This window comes from Pseudophryne corroboree, chromosome 2, assembly GCF_028390025.1.
Source record: "Pseudophryne corroboree isolate aPseCor3 chromosome 2, aPseCor3.hap2, whole genome shotgun sequence".
In the NCBI taxonomy this organism is placed as follows: domain Eukaryota; kingdom Metazoa; phylum Chordata; class Amphibia; order Anura; family Myobatrachidae; genus Pseudophryne; species Pseudophryne corroboree.
In genome coordinates this window covers 276,109,851-276,128,027 of record NC_086445.1, presented here as the reverse complement: position 1 = coordinate 276,128,027, position 18,177 = coordinate 276,109,851, and the positions used below count along the sequence as shown (strand labels likewise).

Below are 18,177 nucleotides of genomic sequence, written 5' to 3'. Positions count from 1 at the left end.
AAATCACGTGTTAGCACTGTCAGCAGTGTTCATTCCGGGAGTGGACAACTGGGAAGCAGACTTCCTCAGCAGGCACGACCTCCACCCGGGAGTGTGGGGACTTCATCCAGAAGTCTTCCAAATGATTGTAAACCGTTGGGAAAGGCCACAGGTGGACATGATGGCGTCCCGCCTCAACAAAAAACTAGAAAAGTATTGCGCCAGGTCAAGAGACCCGCAGGCGATAGCTGTGGACGCTCTAGTGACACCGTGGGTGTACCGGTCGGTTTATGTGTTCCCTCCTCTTCCTCTCATACCAAAGGTACTGAGGATAATAAGGAGAAGAGGAGTAAGAACTATACTCATTGTTCCGGATTGGCCAAGAAGAGCTTGGTACCCGGAACTTCAAGAAATGATATCAGAGGACCCATGGCCTCTGCCGCTCAGACAGGACCTGCTGCAGCAGGGGCCCTGTCTGTTCCAAGACTTACCGCGGCTGCGTTTGACGGCATGGCGGTTGAATACCGTATCCTGAAGGAAAAGGGCATTCCGGAGGAAGTCATTCCTACGCTAATTAAAGCTAGGAAAGAAGTAACCGCAAACCATTATCACCGCATATGGCGTAAATATGTTGCGTGGTGTGAGGCCAGGAAGGCCCCAACGGAGGAATTTAAGCTGGGCCCTTTCCTGCACTTTCTACAGTCAGGAGTGACTATGGGCCTAAAATTGGGTTCCATTAAGGTCCAGATTTCGGCTCTATCGATTTTCTTCCAGAGAGAACTGGCTTCACTGCCTGAAGTTCAGACTTTTGTTAAGGGAGTGCTGCATATTCAGCCCCCTTTTGTGCCTCCAGTGGCACCTTGGGATCTCAACGTGGTGTTGGATTTCCTAAAGTCACATTGGTTTGAGCCACTTAAAACCGTGGAATTGAAATATCTCACGTGGAAAGTGGTCATGTTGTTGGCCTTGGCTTCGGCCAGGCGTGTATCAGAATTGGCGGCTTTGTCATGTAAAAGCCCTTATCTGATTTTCCATATGGATAGGGCAGAATTGAGGACTCGTCCCCAATTTCTCCCTAAGGTGGTATCAGCCTTTCATCTGAACCAACTTATCGTGGTGCCTGCGGCTGCTAAAGACTTGGAGGCTTCCAAGTTGTTGGACGTAGTCAGGGCCCTGAAAATTTATGTTTCCAGGACAGCTGGAGTCAGAAAGACTGACTTGCTATTTATCCTGTATGCGCCCCACAAGTTGGGTGCACCTGCTTCAAAGCAGACTATTGCTCGCTGGATCTGTAGTACGATTCAGCTTGCACATTCTGCGGCAGGACTGCCGCATCCTAAATCAGTGAAAGCCCATTCCACGAGGAAGGTGGGCTCTTCTTGGGCGGCTGCCCGAGGGGTCTCGGCTCTACAACTTTGCCGAGCAGCAACTTGGTGGGGGTCAAACACATTTGCTAAATTCTACAAGTTTGACACCCTGGCTGAGGAGGACCTTGAGTTTGCCCATTTGGTGCTGCAGAGTCATCCGCACTCTCCCGCCCGTTTGGGAGCTTTGGTATAATCCCCATGGTCCTTACGGAGTCCCAGCATCCACTTAGGACGTCAGAGAAAATAAGAATTTACTCACCGGTAATTCTATTTCTCGTAGTCCGTAGTGGATGCTGGGCGCCCATCCCAAGTGCGGATTGTCTGCAATACTTGTATATAGTTATTGTTTAACTAAAGGGTTATTGTTGAGCCATCTGTTGAGAGGCTCAGTTGTTATCATACTGTTAACTGGGTATTTGTATCACGAGTTATACGGTGTGATTGGTGTGGCTGGTATGAGTCTTACCCGGGATTCAAAATCCTTCCTTATTGTGTCAGCTCTTCCGGGCACAGTATCCTAACTGAAGTCTGGAGTAGGGTCATAGTGGGAGGAGCCAGTGCACACCAGTAGTCTAAAGCTTTCTTTTAGTTGTGCCCAGTCTCCTGCGGAGCCGCTATTCCCCATGGTCCTTACGGAGTCCCAGCATCCACTACGGACTACGAGAAAATAAGATTTTACTTACCGATAAATCTATTTCTCGGAGTCCGTAGTGGATGCTGGGGTTCCTGAAAGGACCATGGGGAATAGCGGCTCCGCAGGAGACAGGGCACAAAAAGTAAAGCTTTTCCGATCAGGTGGTGTGCACTGGCTCCTCCCCCTATGACCCTCCTCCAGACTCCAGTTAGGTACTGTGCCCGGACGAGCGTACACAATAAGGGAGGATTTTGAATCCCGGGTAAGACTCATACCAGCCACACCAATCACACCGTACAACTTGTGATCTAAACCCAGTTAACAGTATGATAACAGCGGAGCCTCTGAAAGATGGCTTCCTTTAACAATAACCCGAATTAGTTAACAATAACTATGTACAACTTATGCAGATAATCCGCACTTGGGATGGGCGCCCAGCATCCACTACGGACTCCGAGAAATAGATTTATCGGTAAGTAAAATCTTATTTTCTCTATCGTCCTAGTGGATGCTGGGGTTCCTGAAAGGACCATGGGGATTATACCAAAGCTCCCAAACGGGCGGGAGAGTGCGGATGACTCTGCAGCACCGAATGAGAGAACTCCAGGTCCTCCTTAGCCAGAGTATCAAATTTGTAAAATTTTACAAACGTGTTCTCCCCTGACCACGTAGCTGCTCGGCAAAGTTGTAATGCCGAGACCCCTCGGGCAGCCGCCCAAGATGAGCCCACCTTCCTTGTGGAGTGGGCCTTTACAGATTTAGGCTGTGGCAAGCCTGCCACAGAATGTGCAAGTTGGATTGTGCTACAGATCCAACGAGCAATCGTCTGCTTAGACGCAGGAGCACCCATCTTGTTGGGTGCATACAATATAAACAACGAGTCAGATTTTCTGACTCCAGCTGTCCTTGCAATATATATTTTTAATGCTCTGACAACGTCCAGTAACTTGGAGTCCTCCAAGTCACTTGTAGCCGCAGGCACTACAATAGGCTGGTTCAGATGAAATGCTGACACCACCTTAGGGAGAAAATGCGGACGAGTTCGCAGTTCTGCCCTGTCCGAATGGAAAATCAGATATGGGCTTTTGTAAGATAAAGCTGCCAATTCTGACACTCTCCTGGCAGAAGCCAGGGCTAGAAGCATGGTCACTTTCCATGTGAGATATTTCAAATCCACCTTTTTTAGTGGTTCAAACCAATGAGATTTTAGGAAGTCCAAAACCACATTTAGATCCCACGGTGCCACTGGAGGCACCACAGGAGGCTGTATATGCAGCACTCCCTTAACAAAGGTCTGGACTTCAGGGACTGAAGCCAATTCTTTTTGAAAGAAAATCGACAGGGCCGAAATTTGAACCTTAATAGATCCCAATTTGAGACCCATTGACAATCCTGATTGCAGGAAATGTAGGAATCGACCCAGTTGAAATTCCTCCGTCGGAGCACTCCGATCTTCGCACCACGCAACATATTTTCGCCAAATTCGGTGATAATGTTGCACGGTTACTTCCTTCCTTGCTTTAATCAAAGTAGGAATGACTTCTTCCGGCATGCCTCTTTCCTTTAGGATCCGGCGTTCAACCGCCATGCCGTCAAACGCAGCCGCGGTAAGTCTTGAAACAGACAGGGACCCTGCTGAAGCAAGTCCCTCCTTAGAGGTAGAGGCCACGGATCTTCCGTGATCATCTCTTGAAGTTCCGGGTACCAAGTCCTCCTTGGCCAATCCGGAACCACTAGTATCGTTCTTACGCCTCTTTGCCGTATAATTCTCAATACTTTTGGTATGAGAGGCAGAGGAGGAAACACATACACCGACTGGTACACCCAAGGCGTTACCAGCGCGTCCACAGCTATTGCCTGCGGATCTCTTGACCTGGCGCAATACCTGTCCAGTTTTTTGTTGAGGCGAGACGCCATCATGTCCACCATTGGTCTTTCCCAACGGGTTACCAGCATGTGGAAGACTTCTGGATGAAGTCCCCACTCTCCCGGGTGAAGATCGTGTCTGCTGAGGAAGTCTGCTTCCCAGTTGTCCACTCCCGGGATGAACACTGCTGACAGTGCTATCACATGATTCTCTGCCCAGCGAAGAATCCTTGCAGCTTCTGCCATTGCCCTCCTGCTTCTTGTGCCGCCCTGTCTGTTCACATGGGCGACTGCCGTGATGTTGTCCGACTGGATCAATACCGGTTTTCCCTGAAGCAGAGGTTCTGCCTGGTTTAGAGCATTGTATATTGCTCTTAGTTCCAGAATGTTTATGTGAAGAGACGTTTCCAGGCTCGTCCATACTCCCTGGAAGTTTCTTCCTTGTGTGACTGCTCCCCAGCCTCTCAGGCTGGCGTCCGTGGTCACCAGGATCCAATCCTGTATGCCGAATCTGCGGCCCTCCAATAGATGAGCACTCTGCAACCACCACAGAAGAGACACCCTTGTCCTTGGAGACAGGGTTATCCGTAGGTGCATCTGAAGATGCGACCCTGACCATTTGTCCAACAGATCCCTTTGGAAAATTCTTGCGTGGAATCTGCCGAATGGAATCGCTTCGTAAGAAGCCACCATTTTTCCCAGGACTCTTGTGCATTGATGTACAGACACCTTTCCTGGTTTTAGGAGGTTCCTGACAAGCTCGGATAACTCCTTGGCTTTTTCCTCCGGGAGAAAAACCTTTTTCTGAACCGTGTCCAGAATCATCCCTAGGAACAGCAGACGAGTTGTCGGCATTAACTGGGATTTTGGAATATTCAGAATCCACCCGTGCTGTTTTAGCACTTCTTGAGACAGTGCTAATCCCATCTCTAGCTGTTCTCTGGACCTCGCCCTTATTAGGAGATCGTCCAAGTATGGGATAATTAATACGCCTTTTCTTCGAAGAAGAATCATCATCTCGGCCATTACCTTTGTAAAGATCCGAGGTGCCGTGGACAATCCGAACGGCAGCGTCTGAAACTGATAGTGACAGTTTTGTACAACGAACCTGAGGTACCCCTGGTGTGAGGGGTAAATTGGAACGTGGAGATACGCATCCTTGATGTCCAAGGATACCATAAAGTTCCCCTCTTCCAGGTTCGCTATCACTGCTCTGAGTGACTCCATTTTGAACTTGAACTTCTTTATGTACAGGTTCAAGGACTTCAGATTTAGAATAGGCCTTACCGAGCCATCCGGCTTCGGTACCACAAAAAGAGTGGAATAATACCCCTTCCCTTGTTGCAGAAGAGGTACCTTGACTATCACCTGCTGAGAGTACAGCTTGTGAATGGCTTCCAACACCGTCCCCCTTTCGGAGGGGAACGTTGGTAAAGCAGACCTCAGGAAACGGCGAGGTGGATCTGTCTCTAATTCCAACCTGTATCCCTGAGATATTATCTGCAGGATCCAGGGATCTACTTGCGAGTGAGCCCACTGCGCGCTGTAATTTTTGAGACGACCGCCCACCGTCCCCGAGTCCGCTTGAGAAGCCCCAGCGTCATGCTGAGGCTTTTGTAGAAGCCGGGGAGGGCTTCTGATCCTGGGAAGGAGCTGCGTGTTGCTGTCTCTTCCCTCGACCTTTGCCTCGTGGCAAATATGAATAGCCCTTTGCTCTCTTATTTTTAAAGGAACGAAAGGGCTGCGGTTGAAAAGTCGGTGCCTTTTTCTGTTGGGGAGTGACTTGAGGTAGAAAGGTGGATTTCCCGGCTGTAGCCGTGGCCACCAAATCTGATAGACCGACTCCAAATAACTCCTCCCCCTTATACGGCAAAACTTCCATATGCCGTTTTGAATCCGCATCGCCTGTCCACTGTCGCGTCCATAAAGCTCTTCTGGCCGAAATGGACATAGCACTTACCCGTGATGCCAGTGTGCATATATCCCTCTGTGCATCACGCATATAAAGAAATGCATCCTTTATTTGTTCTAACGACAGTAGAATATTGTCCCTGTCCAGGGTATCAATATTTTCAATCAGGGATTCTGACCAAACTACCCCCGCACTGCCCATCCAGGCAGTTGCTACAGCTGGTCGTAGTATAACACCTGCATGTGTGTATATACTTTTTTGGATATTTTCCATCCTCCTATCTGATGGATCTTTAAGTGCGGCCGTCTCAGGAGAGGGTAACGCCACTTGTTTAGATAAGCGTGTTAGCGCCTTGTCCACCCTAGGAGGTGTTTCCCAGCGCTCCCTAACCTCTGGCGGGAAAGGGTATAATGCCAATAATTTCTTTGAAATTATCAGCTTTTTATCAGGGGCAACCCACGCTTCATTACACACGTCATTTAGTTCTTCTGATTCAGGAAAAACTATAGGTAGTTTTTTCATACCCCACATAATACCCTGTTTAGTGGTACCTGTAGTATCAGCTAAATGTAACGCCTCCTTCATTGCCAAAATCATATAACGTGTGGCCCTACTGGAAAATACGGTTGATTCGTCACCGTCACCACTGGAGTCATCGCCTGTGTCTGGGTCTGTGTCGACCGACTGAGGCAAAGGGCGTTTCACAGCCCCTGACGGTGTTTGAGTCGCCTGGACAGGCACTAATTGATTGTCCGGCCGTCTCATGTCGTCAAACGACTGCTTTAGCGTGTTGACACTATCCCGTAGTTCCATAAATAAAGGCATCCATTCTGGTGTCGACCCCCTAGGAGGTGACATCCCCATATTTGGCAATTGCTCCGCCTCCACACCAATATCGTCCTCATACATGTCGACACACACGTACCGACACACAGCAGACACACAGAGAATGCTCCTAATGAAGACAGGACCCACTAGCCCTTTGGGGAGACAGAGGGAGAGTTTGCCAGCACACACCAAAAGCGCTATATATATATCAGGGATAGCCTTATAATAAGTGCTCCCCTATAGCTGCTTTGTTATATAAAAATATCGCCATAAATTTGCCCCCCCTCTCTGTTTTACCCTGTTTCTGTAGTGCAGTGCAGGGGAGAGACCTGGGAGCCGTCCTGACCAGCGGAGCTGTGAGAGGAAATGGCGCCGTGTGCTGAGGAGATAGGCCCCGCCCCTTTTCCGGCGGGCTCGTCTCCCGCTATTTTGAGAAATCAGGCAGGGGTTAAATATCTCCATATAGCCTCTAGGGCTATATGTGAGGTATTTTTAGCCTTTATAGGTACTCATTTTGCCTCCCAGGGCGCCCCCCTCCCAGCGCCCTGCACCCTCAGTGACTGCCGTGTGAAGTGTGCTGAGAGGAAAATGGCGCACAGCTGCAGTGCTGTGCGCTACCTTTAGAAGACTGCAGGAGTCTTCAGCCGCCGATTCTGGACCTCTTCTGTCTTCAGCATCTGCAAGGGGGCCGGCGGCGCGGCTCCGGTGACCATCCAGGCTGTACCTGTGATCGTCCCTCTGGAGCTTGATGTCCAGTAGCCAAGAAGCCAATCCATCCTGCACGCAGGTGAGTTGACTCCTTCTCCCCTCAGTCCCTCGCTGCAGTGATCCTGTTGCCAGCAGGAATCACTGTAACATAAAAAACCTAGCTAAACTTTCTCTAAGCAGCTCTTTAGGAGAGCCACCTAGATTGCACCCTTCTCGGCCGGGCACAAAAATCTAACTGGAGTCTGGAGGAGGGTCATAGGGGGAGGAGCCAGTGCACACCACCTGATCGGAAAAGCTTTACTTTTTGTGCCCTGTCTCCTGCGGAGCCGCTATTCCCCATGGTCCTTTCAGGAACCCCAGCATCCACTAGGACGATAGAGAAATAGAATTACCGGTGAGTAAATTCTTATTTTCCCTATACGGTTGCTTGACTTTCTGGACACCTTGTATTTGCTCAAACCACAAAATGGATTCTTCCACAGAGTGGAAGTAATGGGTTCACTTTATTTAATGGTGCCCTATTAACAGAATTTCTACAAAAGCAATCATTGCTACATAACCAAAGATTGTACACTAAAGATTGCATTAGTAGGATTTTTTCAATTAGTTTAATCTGTTACTTTGCTGAAGGCTACTGAAGTCCAGATTTGTTCTTTCAATTGAGGATGACAGTTGATTTGCTGAATAGTCATGTTAGCCTCTCAGTTCCATCTTTTAGTTAGTCTTTTTGTAATCTCCTTCAATGTACACCTCCAAGCCCTGTAATATCCCAGTTTAACCTTTTTTCAATTGAATCGTCAACTTATGAATTGATGTTTTGCACTAATAAATATTGATCTGCATTTCATACTAAGGGGTATATTTACTGCAGATCGATCTCCATTCACTATGGAATATTTTTACTAAAGGTACATTTTAACAGATTTTTAAATTGATGTTGTGTTTCAGGGGCTAAAATACACACTAACCAACATTTAAAAATCTGTATAAAAAAATCTCTAAATGTGTGTGTTAGCCCCTGAAAAACATCGATTTTAAATTGACCTTTTAGTAAATAAATGCTTTTTTTTTTGTTTGTTTTTTCTTTTCTTTTTTTTTTACTATATGTTATTACAATGCCTGCCCTTATCTGCATTAGGCAGCACTATGAAGCATTTGTTTATGGATACCTTTTATTTGACAATTGCTGAGTCTCAGCAGATTTATTTCGGAATCCAGATTGTTCTTGGCTGTTTCAATATGTGGAGTTCTTCGAGAACATTAAGAAGTGATAAGCAGTACTTTTGCTGGAGTCCTCATTTCTGCAGCATATTTTTAACAGGACCAAAAAAGGCAAGCATTCTGTTTAGAGACACGCCAGAGTTCAATGTTACGCACAAGATCAAAATCTTTAATTCCTTTTTAAAGTTTTTTTTCAAATGTTCATTCCACCATACAACCCAACATAGCAAAATATTAAAATCGATGAGTGACTGTACCAGTGTTAAAGTGCAAGGAATAATAACAATATAAAAACCACCGTTAATCAGTCATACATGCATCAAGTTATTTCAAGTACAGTCGCAGCAAGATTTTAGTCGCAAAGTGAGTGACGGGAAGTCTGCGCTTGGAGGTGGTAACGGGGAGTGGTCATGTGAACGCAGCATTTTCTGGGTGTGCATTTATTAGCAGCTGCCATCACACTTGCTACTGGTGATGCTTGTATGTCCCGGAAGAGCAGCTCAGCCTGCATGTCTTCAGAGGCATTCAGGCTCTGTGTGGCGACCCGATGTGCGACAATGTTAGCAATGTTTCTTCAATCATGCGGCACTACGCAAAAAATATTGCAGCGGGTGTCCTTTTGCATGGATTAGCTTCTGTGCATATTGGCATATAATCGCAATTGCATACAGCAGATCATTGCATCAGGAGTAGTAAGAACATCTACACCTGTATGATCCCCTCTGTGTAATTTCCTCTTGTAGAATTCCCTTATAATAGGCCTTTTTCCAGAAGTCACAGCATGTAAACAACAAAACTAAGTGGTGGTTAAAATAAATAAAATAAACATTTGGTTTAAACCAACCAACCCTGCTCCTATAGGACCTAGTGCTTAATCGAATCTGCTCTACAGTTTTAGATTTACTTTGTTGAAGTGCGATTGTGTGTTCTGTGCATAATTAAACTGAAACTGTGTTAAAAATTATTTAATGGACAATTAATACTTGACAAACTAAGTCAGCAGTTGCTACTCATAAAGAAAAGTCTAGAAAAGGAAGTTACAATATATAAATTCAATATATTTCAAATATATAAATAGATATATATATAGATATACATACATACTGTCCTCATGAAGGAAAATTACATTACTGACACGTGTTCAGAGTGTGTGGAAGGATCCTCCCACATGGAGGAAGAAGAAGGAGGTGTTACCACATCTAATGGCTGCTGCAGAGAGGAGACAGTCCAGTTGGAACTATGCAGTCAAGTGAGGCGCATCAGCCTCACTTGACTGCATAGTTCCACCGGGACTGTGTAGCCAGTCTAAAGGGGGGTGCTCACGGAGAGATCCATGCTTAAAATCTAAGCAATCTGACTTAGATTTTAAGCATAGATCACTCGTGTGTACCCCCTACAGCGATAGTGATGCGCAGCCCCGCACATTGCTATTGCTAGATTGGCCTGCCGTGCAGGCCAATCTAGTACGTCACTAATTTCACACATCTCTCCCGTGTATAGAGCCCCTGAGTGGGATTTTGTGTGCTACCCTGGTGAGACAGAGCCCAGGTGGAAGTGTGGAAGTTCTACAGTCAGAGTTGGAGAGGCTTGGGAGCCAGAGCCAGGCCTAGGTTGATCACCTAGACACTGCACAAATTCACCCTTTTACTGAGCTAATCACCCCAAGTCATTATATAATAAAATACACGAATAGTGGGTACTCCATGGTGCGTAACAGTATTTAAAAGGAAAAAAAAAAATGTTTCAGTGCAAATGGATGTACTCGTACATCTCTGATGTTGCAGGAATCCAGGCGTTTGGATTGGGCTTAGTTTTGACAAGCCCGCACAGTATCCGGTAGAGCAGGGAGGAGAGAGGGGAACACGCTTCTTCTTCCCTTGCACTGTTGATGGGCCAGAGCGCGTACTGGAGCAGAGGAAAGAGCTGAAAATGAACTTTCCTGCTGATTTTGTCTGGAGTGTATCCTGTGGGAGCCAAACTTTTTTTTTTTTTTCTTCGCCCCACTGTTGGTGTGCTTGACACACCAGGGACCAAATCATGACACGCTGCTGTTTAAATTAAATTAAATTAAACATGCAACCTTCTATTCATGAATTGTTTTAAACCACTTCAAGCTAAAATTGAATTAAAGACTGCATGAGTTGGCGGTATAAAATACACTTGGCTGGCATCAAGCCAATCACTTTATCAGATGGTTACTATTTCCCAAATCTTCCATTGATGTGACATGCTGGTACTGACAACAAAGGAATAAGCTGGCAGAAAATCCTCCGTGCCCTCCTAGTGTCAGTAAATTTATAGTTATTTACGCCTTAAGGGAGTGCAGTTGAGGGGAGAAGATGAAGAAAGTATGTTTTACATTTCATGTAAAATGTAAAAAAAAAAAAAACATTGTTATTACGTTGCCCTTTTTCTGGTTTAGGCATATTGTTTATTATTATTTAGGCACATAATATATAATGTTTCTGCAGTTAAAATTTGTTATTAAATGGGTTAAGAGTTCTTTGTTTTCATATTATACTTTATTCCCAGCTAGAAGATATGAAGGATGAGGATGATGAAGAGGAGGATGACATTATTGGCCCTGTTCCTGCAAAAGGTCCTGTGCAGTCCAGTGTTGCAGACGACTTTGAGCGCCGTGCCTTGAAAATGAAACAAAAACTTACTGCAAAAGATGACGTACGTTTTAATGTATTCTGCTACAAAAGTCATTGTCATGAGATTATTTTTATTTATTTATGTTTACCTTATATGCCATTCTGTTAGTGTTTTTGGACGATTGCAGTTCATGCTTTAATTGGCTAACATATACAAGTCGCATGCAAGGCCAATCTGCTAAAAGATCTGTTCCTTTTCTGTCTAAAGTCTAATTTAATCAGTTGTTGTTATAAAATATTGACATTTTTGCATAATTAAACACTTTTTGCTTTGATTTCTTTTTTGAAATGAGTTTATATAATTTCCATCATGTCTGACACCTAAAATCCAAAATAAACAAACCTATATCAAAAAAGTGAACTGAATGATGTACACAGTGGCATGGAGATCAGTGATGCTTGTGTTTTCAGTGAAATGGAAAAGTAGTGCAACAGCCACCAGTGAAAGCTAAGCCATTAGATCAGGGGTGTCCAAACCTTTCTCTTTTAAATTCCAGATTAAGAAAATGACTTTTAACAGAGGACCACAGTTTGCCTCCTAGAAAATAGGTAATGGTTCTTTGCGACCATTATGTAGTTATATGCTAGCACAGAACCCTGACTTAGGTATTTATGTTCCAGCCCAGAGTCCCCTTCAAGTGACTTACCTGTCCAAAAATGTCGTCCTGCCCGAATGTCTGGTATTTTTCCTGTCTGCGAGCGTTTCCTGTAGTCTGTATGTCCATTGCTGCTCCGAGTATGCGCTACCGCATCCTGCAATGACTCCATCACAAGTAGCTGTAGAGATTTTGGCTCGGCACTGATGTTGACGGGCTGCACTGCTGTGCAAAATATATATATCGCATCTTGATTCTTGACAGAGGTGAGCGGAGCTCCAGACTCTGGAGAAATCCCAACTGGACTTTAGCAGGGGCCGACCACCTTTTACCCACAGGCCATACTTTGGCCACCCCTGCATTAGATCTATTCTATCATATATATCACTCTGTGTTTAAATCTTACTGAAACTTGTTTTTAGTCACAGATTCCATCAAGCCACTCTAAAATATTTGTAAATTCTCTACTTTGTTTCAAAGGATGGGCCTAAGAATCTGGCAAGAGAGTCGTGGATGACTGAGCTTCCCCCAGAGATGACAAACATTGGACTGGGTGCAAGGACATTCAAGAGGAGAACTATTGAAAAGTCTGGTGACCGATCTGATTGGACAGACACTCCTGCTGACAAAGAGAGGAAAGCAATAGTGAGTGAATTGTTCACTTCATAACTATAGTGTTTGTCTTGTCGGAAATATCATTGATGTGTAAACAGTAGGGAATAAAGAACTTACATTTGTGAATTCTGCATAATAATAATGTTAGTCCACTTCAGTACTATGGAGTATATGTAATTCATGTCAGATCCTTTCCGACGGAAAGAATCCGACGTGAGTATTCAATAACTTGGCCAAACTCGACAGGTTTGGCCCGTTCCCGACAGTGTCAATCCGACTTTTTTTAAAGTCTGATTGACATTGTCGGAAACTGATCTAAAACATGTCAAGGTTGGCCACGTTCCCGACAATACACGTGGATTCTGACAAAAACAAGACCCATTGAATAGGTCTGAATCCCTTCCGACCTAAAACAGTGGGAAACTGCCATCTTTCCAACAAGATTGCGGTTTCTGACTTCAATTGAATACCCCCCTATGTTGCTTAATTTAAACCATGCTAGGTAACACAAATGATTGGACTATTGGCTAATGCTAGAAATGTGCCTAAAATGAACTGTAAAAAGTTTGGAAACTCACATTTGCAGTTAATCAAAAAGTCAACAGATTGCCTTTCTTAGCAAAACCAGTAACCACTGAGAAACACTGTGGAAGGTCGGCTACTACTTGTTTGTCATATAGTGGCAACGGTTGGATTGTGCATCTTCAATGGCCAGTTATAGACATAAGTCCTATTTAATGTATCAGAAGTTAAAAATGTTGTATTAAACAGCTTAGCGATTATATTAGGCAGCATCATCCGAGTGAATTTACCCTTTAATGTGAGATCAAAATGTATTGTTTACTATTCCGATCTGGTTTCCTCGGTAATTGTATATTTTTACCATTTATTTATGAAAACCTCACTTGATAAATGTATCCTTTGGATGACGGCTGAAAGCTATACGGCATGATGAATGGCATTCTGTACGATCATGTGACAATATTGCCCACATTTTATGTATCTTTGTCATTTTGCTAACTGGCAAACGCTTTTTTTTCTGTGTGTGTAAAATTGCATTGTATTGTGTGCAGCTCCACTTCTAGGTAAGATTAGGAGTGCGGTGGGAGAGTGGCAGCAAGGTGATTGAGAGTGGAATTGTTTTTAGTTTTGTTTGACTATTTTTGTATACCCAGTGATATTAAACTGGTGCCACTTATCTGGGGGCATTTTATGTTTGCATTGGGACAGTGGTCAGAAGATTGCTTAGGCCACTTCCAAAATGTTGTAAACCTTTGTCTTTGGTCAGATAATGAGGATGGCTGGTCACCTGGCTTTACAACTTCCACCCAACTACTGTTGGGGAATTTCTGTGATGCTCCAGTCCAGTGGCATGTGTTGGCATAAGAGCCATAACTAGCCATTTTGGTGCGATGTGCAAGAGAGAGAATTGGCACCCCCTTCCCCCTATTTCTTTTTCATCCACTAGGGGTCACTGGAGTACTCTAGGGATATGGACGGTTCCACAGGAACTAGGCACTGAATAATTAAAATTTGAGACTACATCCCCCCTCCATATCCCAGAGTACCTCAGTGTTTTTTCGGTGCTCACCGAGCAACTAGGCCTGTGGAGTTTGTCCACAATTATTGGATTTATTTTTGATTTTTTTTCAATGTTCCACATCCCTTCCCCCCTTCCAGAAAGGCGAGGGTCCGGGATAGAGGAAGCTGCTGAAGCAGCTGTGGGTGTCGGTCCTCCCTGAAAGAGCTCCCTCACTACCACGTGCAGGACTAAAACCTGCAGTAAAGGCTGGACGGAACTTTTATAGAGAAGCCCCGTCATAGCCCTCACCACAGGGTCCAGGTATGTTGAACGGGGCGGTCAGCTCACGCTGCCGCCCTGCTGTGTGGGATACTGTGTGTGTGTGGCCGCCAGCCGCTGCCTTCAGCCGCCCGCCGCCGCTTCCAGCGCCGCTGTTTATGCTGTGTCCCCCGCCGCTCTTAGCTGCGCCGGCCACGTTGATTTATGTATAGGCCGCTCCACGGCTCTATGCAGCGCGCTCCCCGGCCCTCGATGCCGCTTCTGGCTCCCTCTCCACCATAGCCCGGCTCTGTGTATAGAGAACGGTACACGGCGCACGTGAAGGGGGGGGGGGGGCACACAGGCTCCATAGCCTAGTGAGTAACTTTGCTGCCACAGTGATGTTCCCTGCACACAGAAATGTCAGGGTCACTGGATAAAATCTCATGTTCAACTCTTGTTGATAAAAGAAAGTATGTTTACTAGAATACAGCAGCGCTGCATATGTATTACAATAGGCTATTAAGTCTTTGTTAAATAGGATACATGTTATATGTGCAGGTTTGAATGCAACATAGTATGTTTATTAAATCTGCTTACATAATTATAAGTCTGCACTTTGTGTTATACTGTGAGCATGAGGCCATATTTAACCATGCTTCCTGTTGTTTTTCCAGAATTTCCTGTATTACATCTCTCCTCCATTGAAGGCACGGGGGTGTTAAGGGGAATTTGGGATCAGGCATATTGCTGGCGTGCACTGCACTTGGCCAGATATATATTTATAGAGACACCTTAGTGCTATTTACTGGGTCGCGCAAGTTGTATTTTTTGTATTGTCTGTCTGCATAATGAGTAAGACACCAGCAAAGACTAAAAAAGCAGTTTCTCTACCATGTCTGTAACAGTGTATTCATGGATCTACACTCACTTCTCTTACTATTATTTTTATCAGAACTGTTTATAATGATATTATCCCAAAGACTGCAAATCTGAATCATGGCTGTGGTCAGCCAAATACTGGCTTTGTTCACTGTTGTAAAGTAAGATGTGTTATACAATTGGTCAGCACATGGTGATTATAAAACAGTATCTGTGGAGCTCTGCAAGCATTGTGAGTTCAGGCTCACCTGCAGCAGCTTTGCTTAATTCACTTAGCCACACCACAATTGGATACGCCCGATCTCATCTGATCTTGGAAGCTAAGCAGTGTTGGGCCTGGTTAGCCACCTGGGAATACAAGGTGCTGTAGGTATTTTTAAATCTACAGCCACACCACGCTGGATACGGGACCCATTAACTAAGCTGCGGTTAAGCAGCAGACATCTCAGGTTTTTAAGCCTGAGTGGTCACATTTAGTTTCAGACTTCTAAGAATTATTATACCTCTGAATCAGGATATATCTGGATATATGTATATGAGTATATAATATATATGTGTATGTATGCATATATGAAATATATATATATATTTATAAGGTCTGAGTATGTGTGAATATGTATGTATATATATATATATAATATGCTGACATTAAAAATCTATTTTGCAATAAGCAAGACTACAGTGGCGCAGTTGGTCGGCACACAGTGCTTATTAAACAGTATCTGTTGAGCACTGCAAACATTGTGAGTTCAGGCCTCACCTCCCCAGATCCCCAGTGGTCTAATGGATAGGACACTGCCCTCCTAAACCAGGGATTGTGGGTTCAGGTACCATCTGGATTGCAAGTCACTACAGCAACCATTTCATCACCAGAGTTGATGTTTAAACAGCAGCTTTGCTTATTATTTTTACAGGTGGCTCTGTAGCCAAGTGGTTAGGCTTCCCGCCCACAGTGAACATTGTGATTGCATGGACACTGGTTCAGATCCTGGTTTAACAGGTGTAATATAAAAAAATAAATAAATAAATAAAAATAAAAACATGGTAGGACACCATTTTTAACGTTACTTCCTGGTTCTTTGACAGAGGTGTTGCTGCCCTACAACACTCAGCCTCTGGGGGAGCGAGGGGGTTGTTAGGAATTTAATTTATTAATTGTTTTTGACAGCGTGTCTCTACAGGAAGATTCACTATTGCTGGTAACCACATGCACGGTAATGCAGGTTTATACACAGATTACTTCCGTGGTGTACTTACTGGTCGGGGTACATGATCACTAAGTCTAATGCATTGTCTGCTCTTGACTTTGCCACTTATTTCACATCCAAGATTGACTCCATACGTCAGGATATCACTTCCCACCAGACCAGCAACCAGCCACCACCCATCCCTTGCCACCCCTCCCCTTCCCTCTTACCAACTCTGACATCTTTCTCCGATGTATCTGGCGAGGAAGTCATGGCCCTCATCCATTCCTCCCCCCCCACAACCTCCCCGCTCGACCCTATCCCCTCCCACCTCCTCCGTTACCTCTCCCCTTCTGCCTGTTCCCATCTTGCCCACCTTCTCAATCTCTCCCTTTCATCAGGCACTGTCCCCTCTGCCTTCAAGCATGCTCTTGTCTCCCCTATTCTTAAAAAACCTACCCTTGATCCTAACACTCTCTCCAACTATCGACCCATCTCTCTCCTCCCCTTTGCCTCCAAACTTCTTGAGCGTATTGTCTATAATCGCCTCACTGCCTTTCTTTCCTCTCACTCACTGCTTGACCCATTCCAGTCTGGTTTCCGTTCTCTCCACTCCACTGAAACTGCCCTCACAAAAGTCTGCAATGACCTCCATGCAGCCAAATCTAAGGGCCACTACTCTCTGCTTATTCTTCTTGACCTCTCTGCTGCTTTTGACACTGTGGACCATCCTCTCCTTCTGCAAATCCTTCACTCTCTTGGTCTGCGTGATACTGCCTTCTCCTGGCTGTCCTCCTACCTCTCTGATCGTTCCTTCTCTGTCTCCTCTCATGATGCTACCTCCCCCCCACTTCCACTAACTGTTGGTGTCCCCCAAGGCTCTGTTCTTGGTCCTCTCCTTTTCTCTCTCTATACGTCCTCTTTAGGTGAACTCATTAGTTCTTTTAACTTCCAATATCACCTCTATGCTGATGACACTCAAATCTACCTCTCCTCCCCTGATCTCTCCACGGCTCTCCTCACTCGTACCTCAAACTGTCTTTCTGCTATCTCTTCCTGGATGTCTCAGCGCTTTCTTAAACTCAACATGTCTAAGACTGAGCTGATCATCTTCCCACCCTCCCGCACAGCCTCACCTCCCACAATCTCATTATCCATTGATGGCACAACTATCTCCCCTAGCCCCCAAGTACGCTGTCTTGGCGTAATCCTTGACTCCTCCCTCTCCTTCATACCACACATTCAGCACCTCTCACAAACCTGTCATTTTCATCTCAAAAACATTTCTAGAATCAGACCTTTTCTCACACAGGATGCCACTAAGATCATTATTCACTCACTGATTATTTCCAGACTGGACTACTGTAATCTCCTCTTAACTGGCCTCCCTGACAATCACCTCTCTCCACTCCAATCTATCCTCAATGCTGCTGCCCGGCTCATCTTCCTCACCAAACGCACTACGTCTACCTCCCCCCTCCTACAGGCCCTCCACTGGCTTCCCTTCCCTTTCAGAATCCAATTCAAACTTCTCACACTCACTTACAAAGCACTCACCCACTCCTCTCCCATCTACATCTCTGACCTTATCTCCCTTTACTCTCCCACCCGTCCTCTTCGCTCTGCTAATGCACGCCGTCTCTCCTGTCTTCTGATTACTTCCTCCCACTCCTATCTCCAAGATTTTTCACGTGCTGCTCCATTTCTCTGGAATTCTTTACCTCTCCCCCTCAGACTCTCCACCTCTCTACAAAACTTCAAACGGGCTCTTAAGACCCATTTCTTTACCAAACGTAGCCAAATCTCAACATAACCCTCTGTTCCACGCTCTCTATGTACCCCATCTGTGTCATCCCTGTCTGTCTACCCCTCCCCTTAGAATGTAAGCTCTCACGAGTAGGGCCCTCTTCCCTCATGTGCTTATACTTTTCTTACTTTAATAATC

The 18,177-nt window shown here is 45.3% G+C and overlaps 1 protein-coding gene across 1 annotated transcript in view; it reads left to right on the top strand.

Annotated features, from left to right (window-relative positions):
* Window positions 1-18,177, top strand: part of GPALPP1 (GPALPP motifs containing 1) — a 116,734-nt gene that overhangs the window by 78,049 nt on the left and 20,508 nt on the right. The window contains exons 5-6 of the mRNA XM_063952834.1: window positions 11,048-11,194; window positions 12,249-12,413. Coding sequence (XP_063808904.1) covers window positions 11,048-11,194; window positions 12,249-12,413 — 312 coding nt within the window. The remainder of the gene's footprint in view (window positions 1-11,047; window positions 11,195-12,248; window positions 12,414-18,177) is intronic.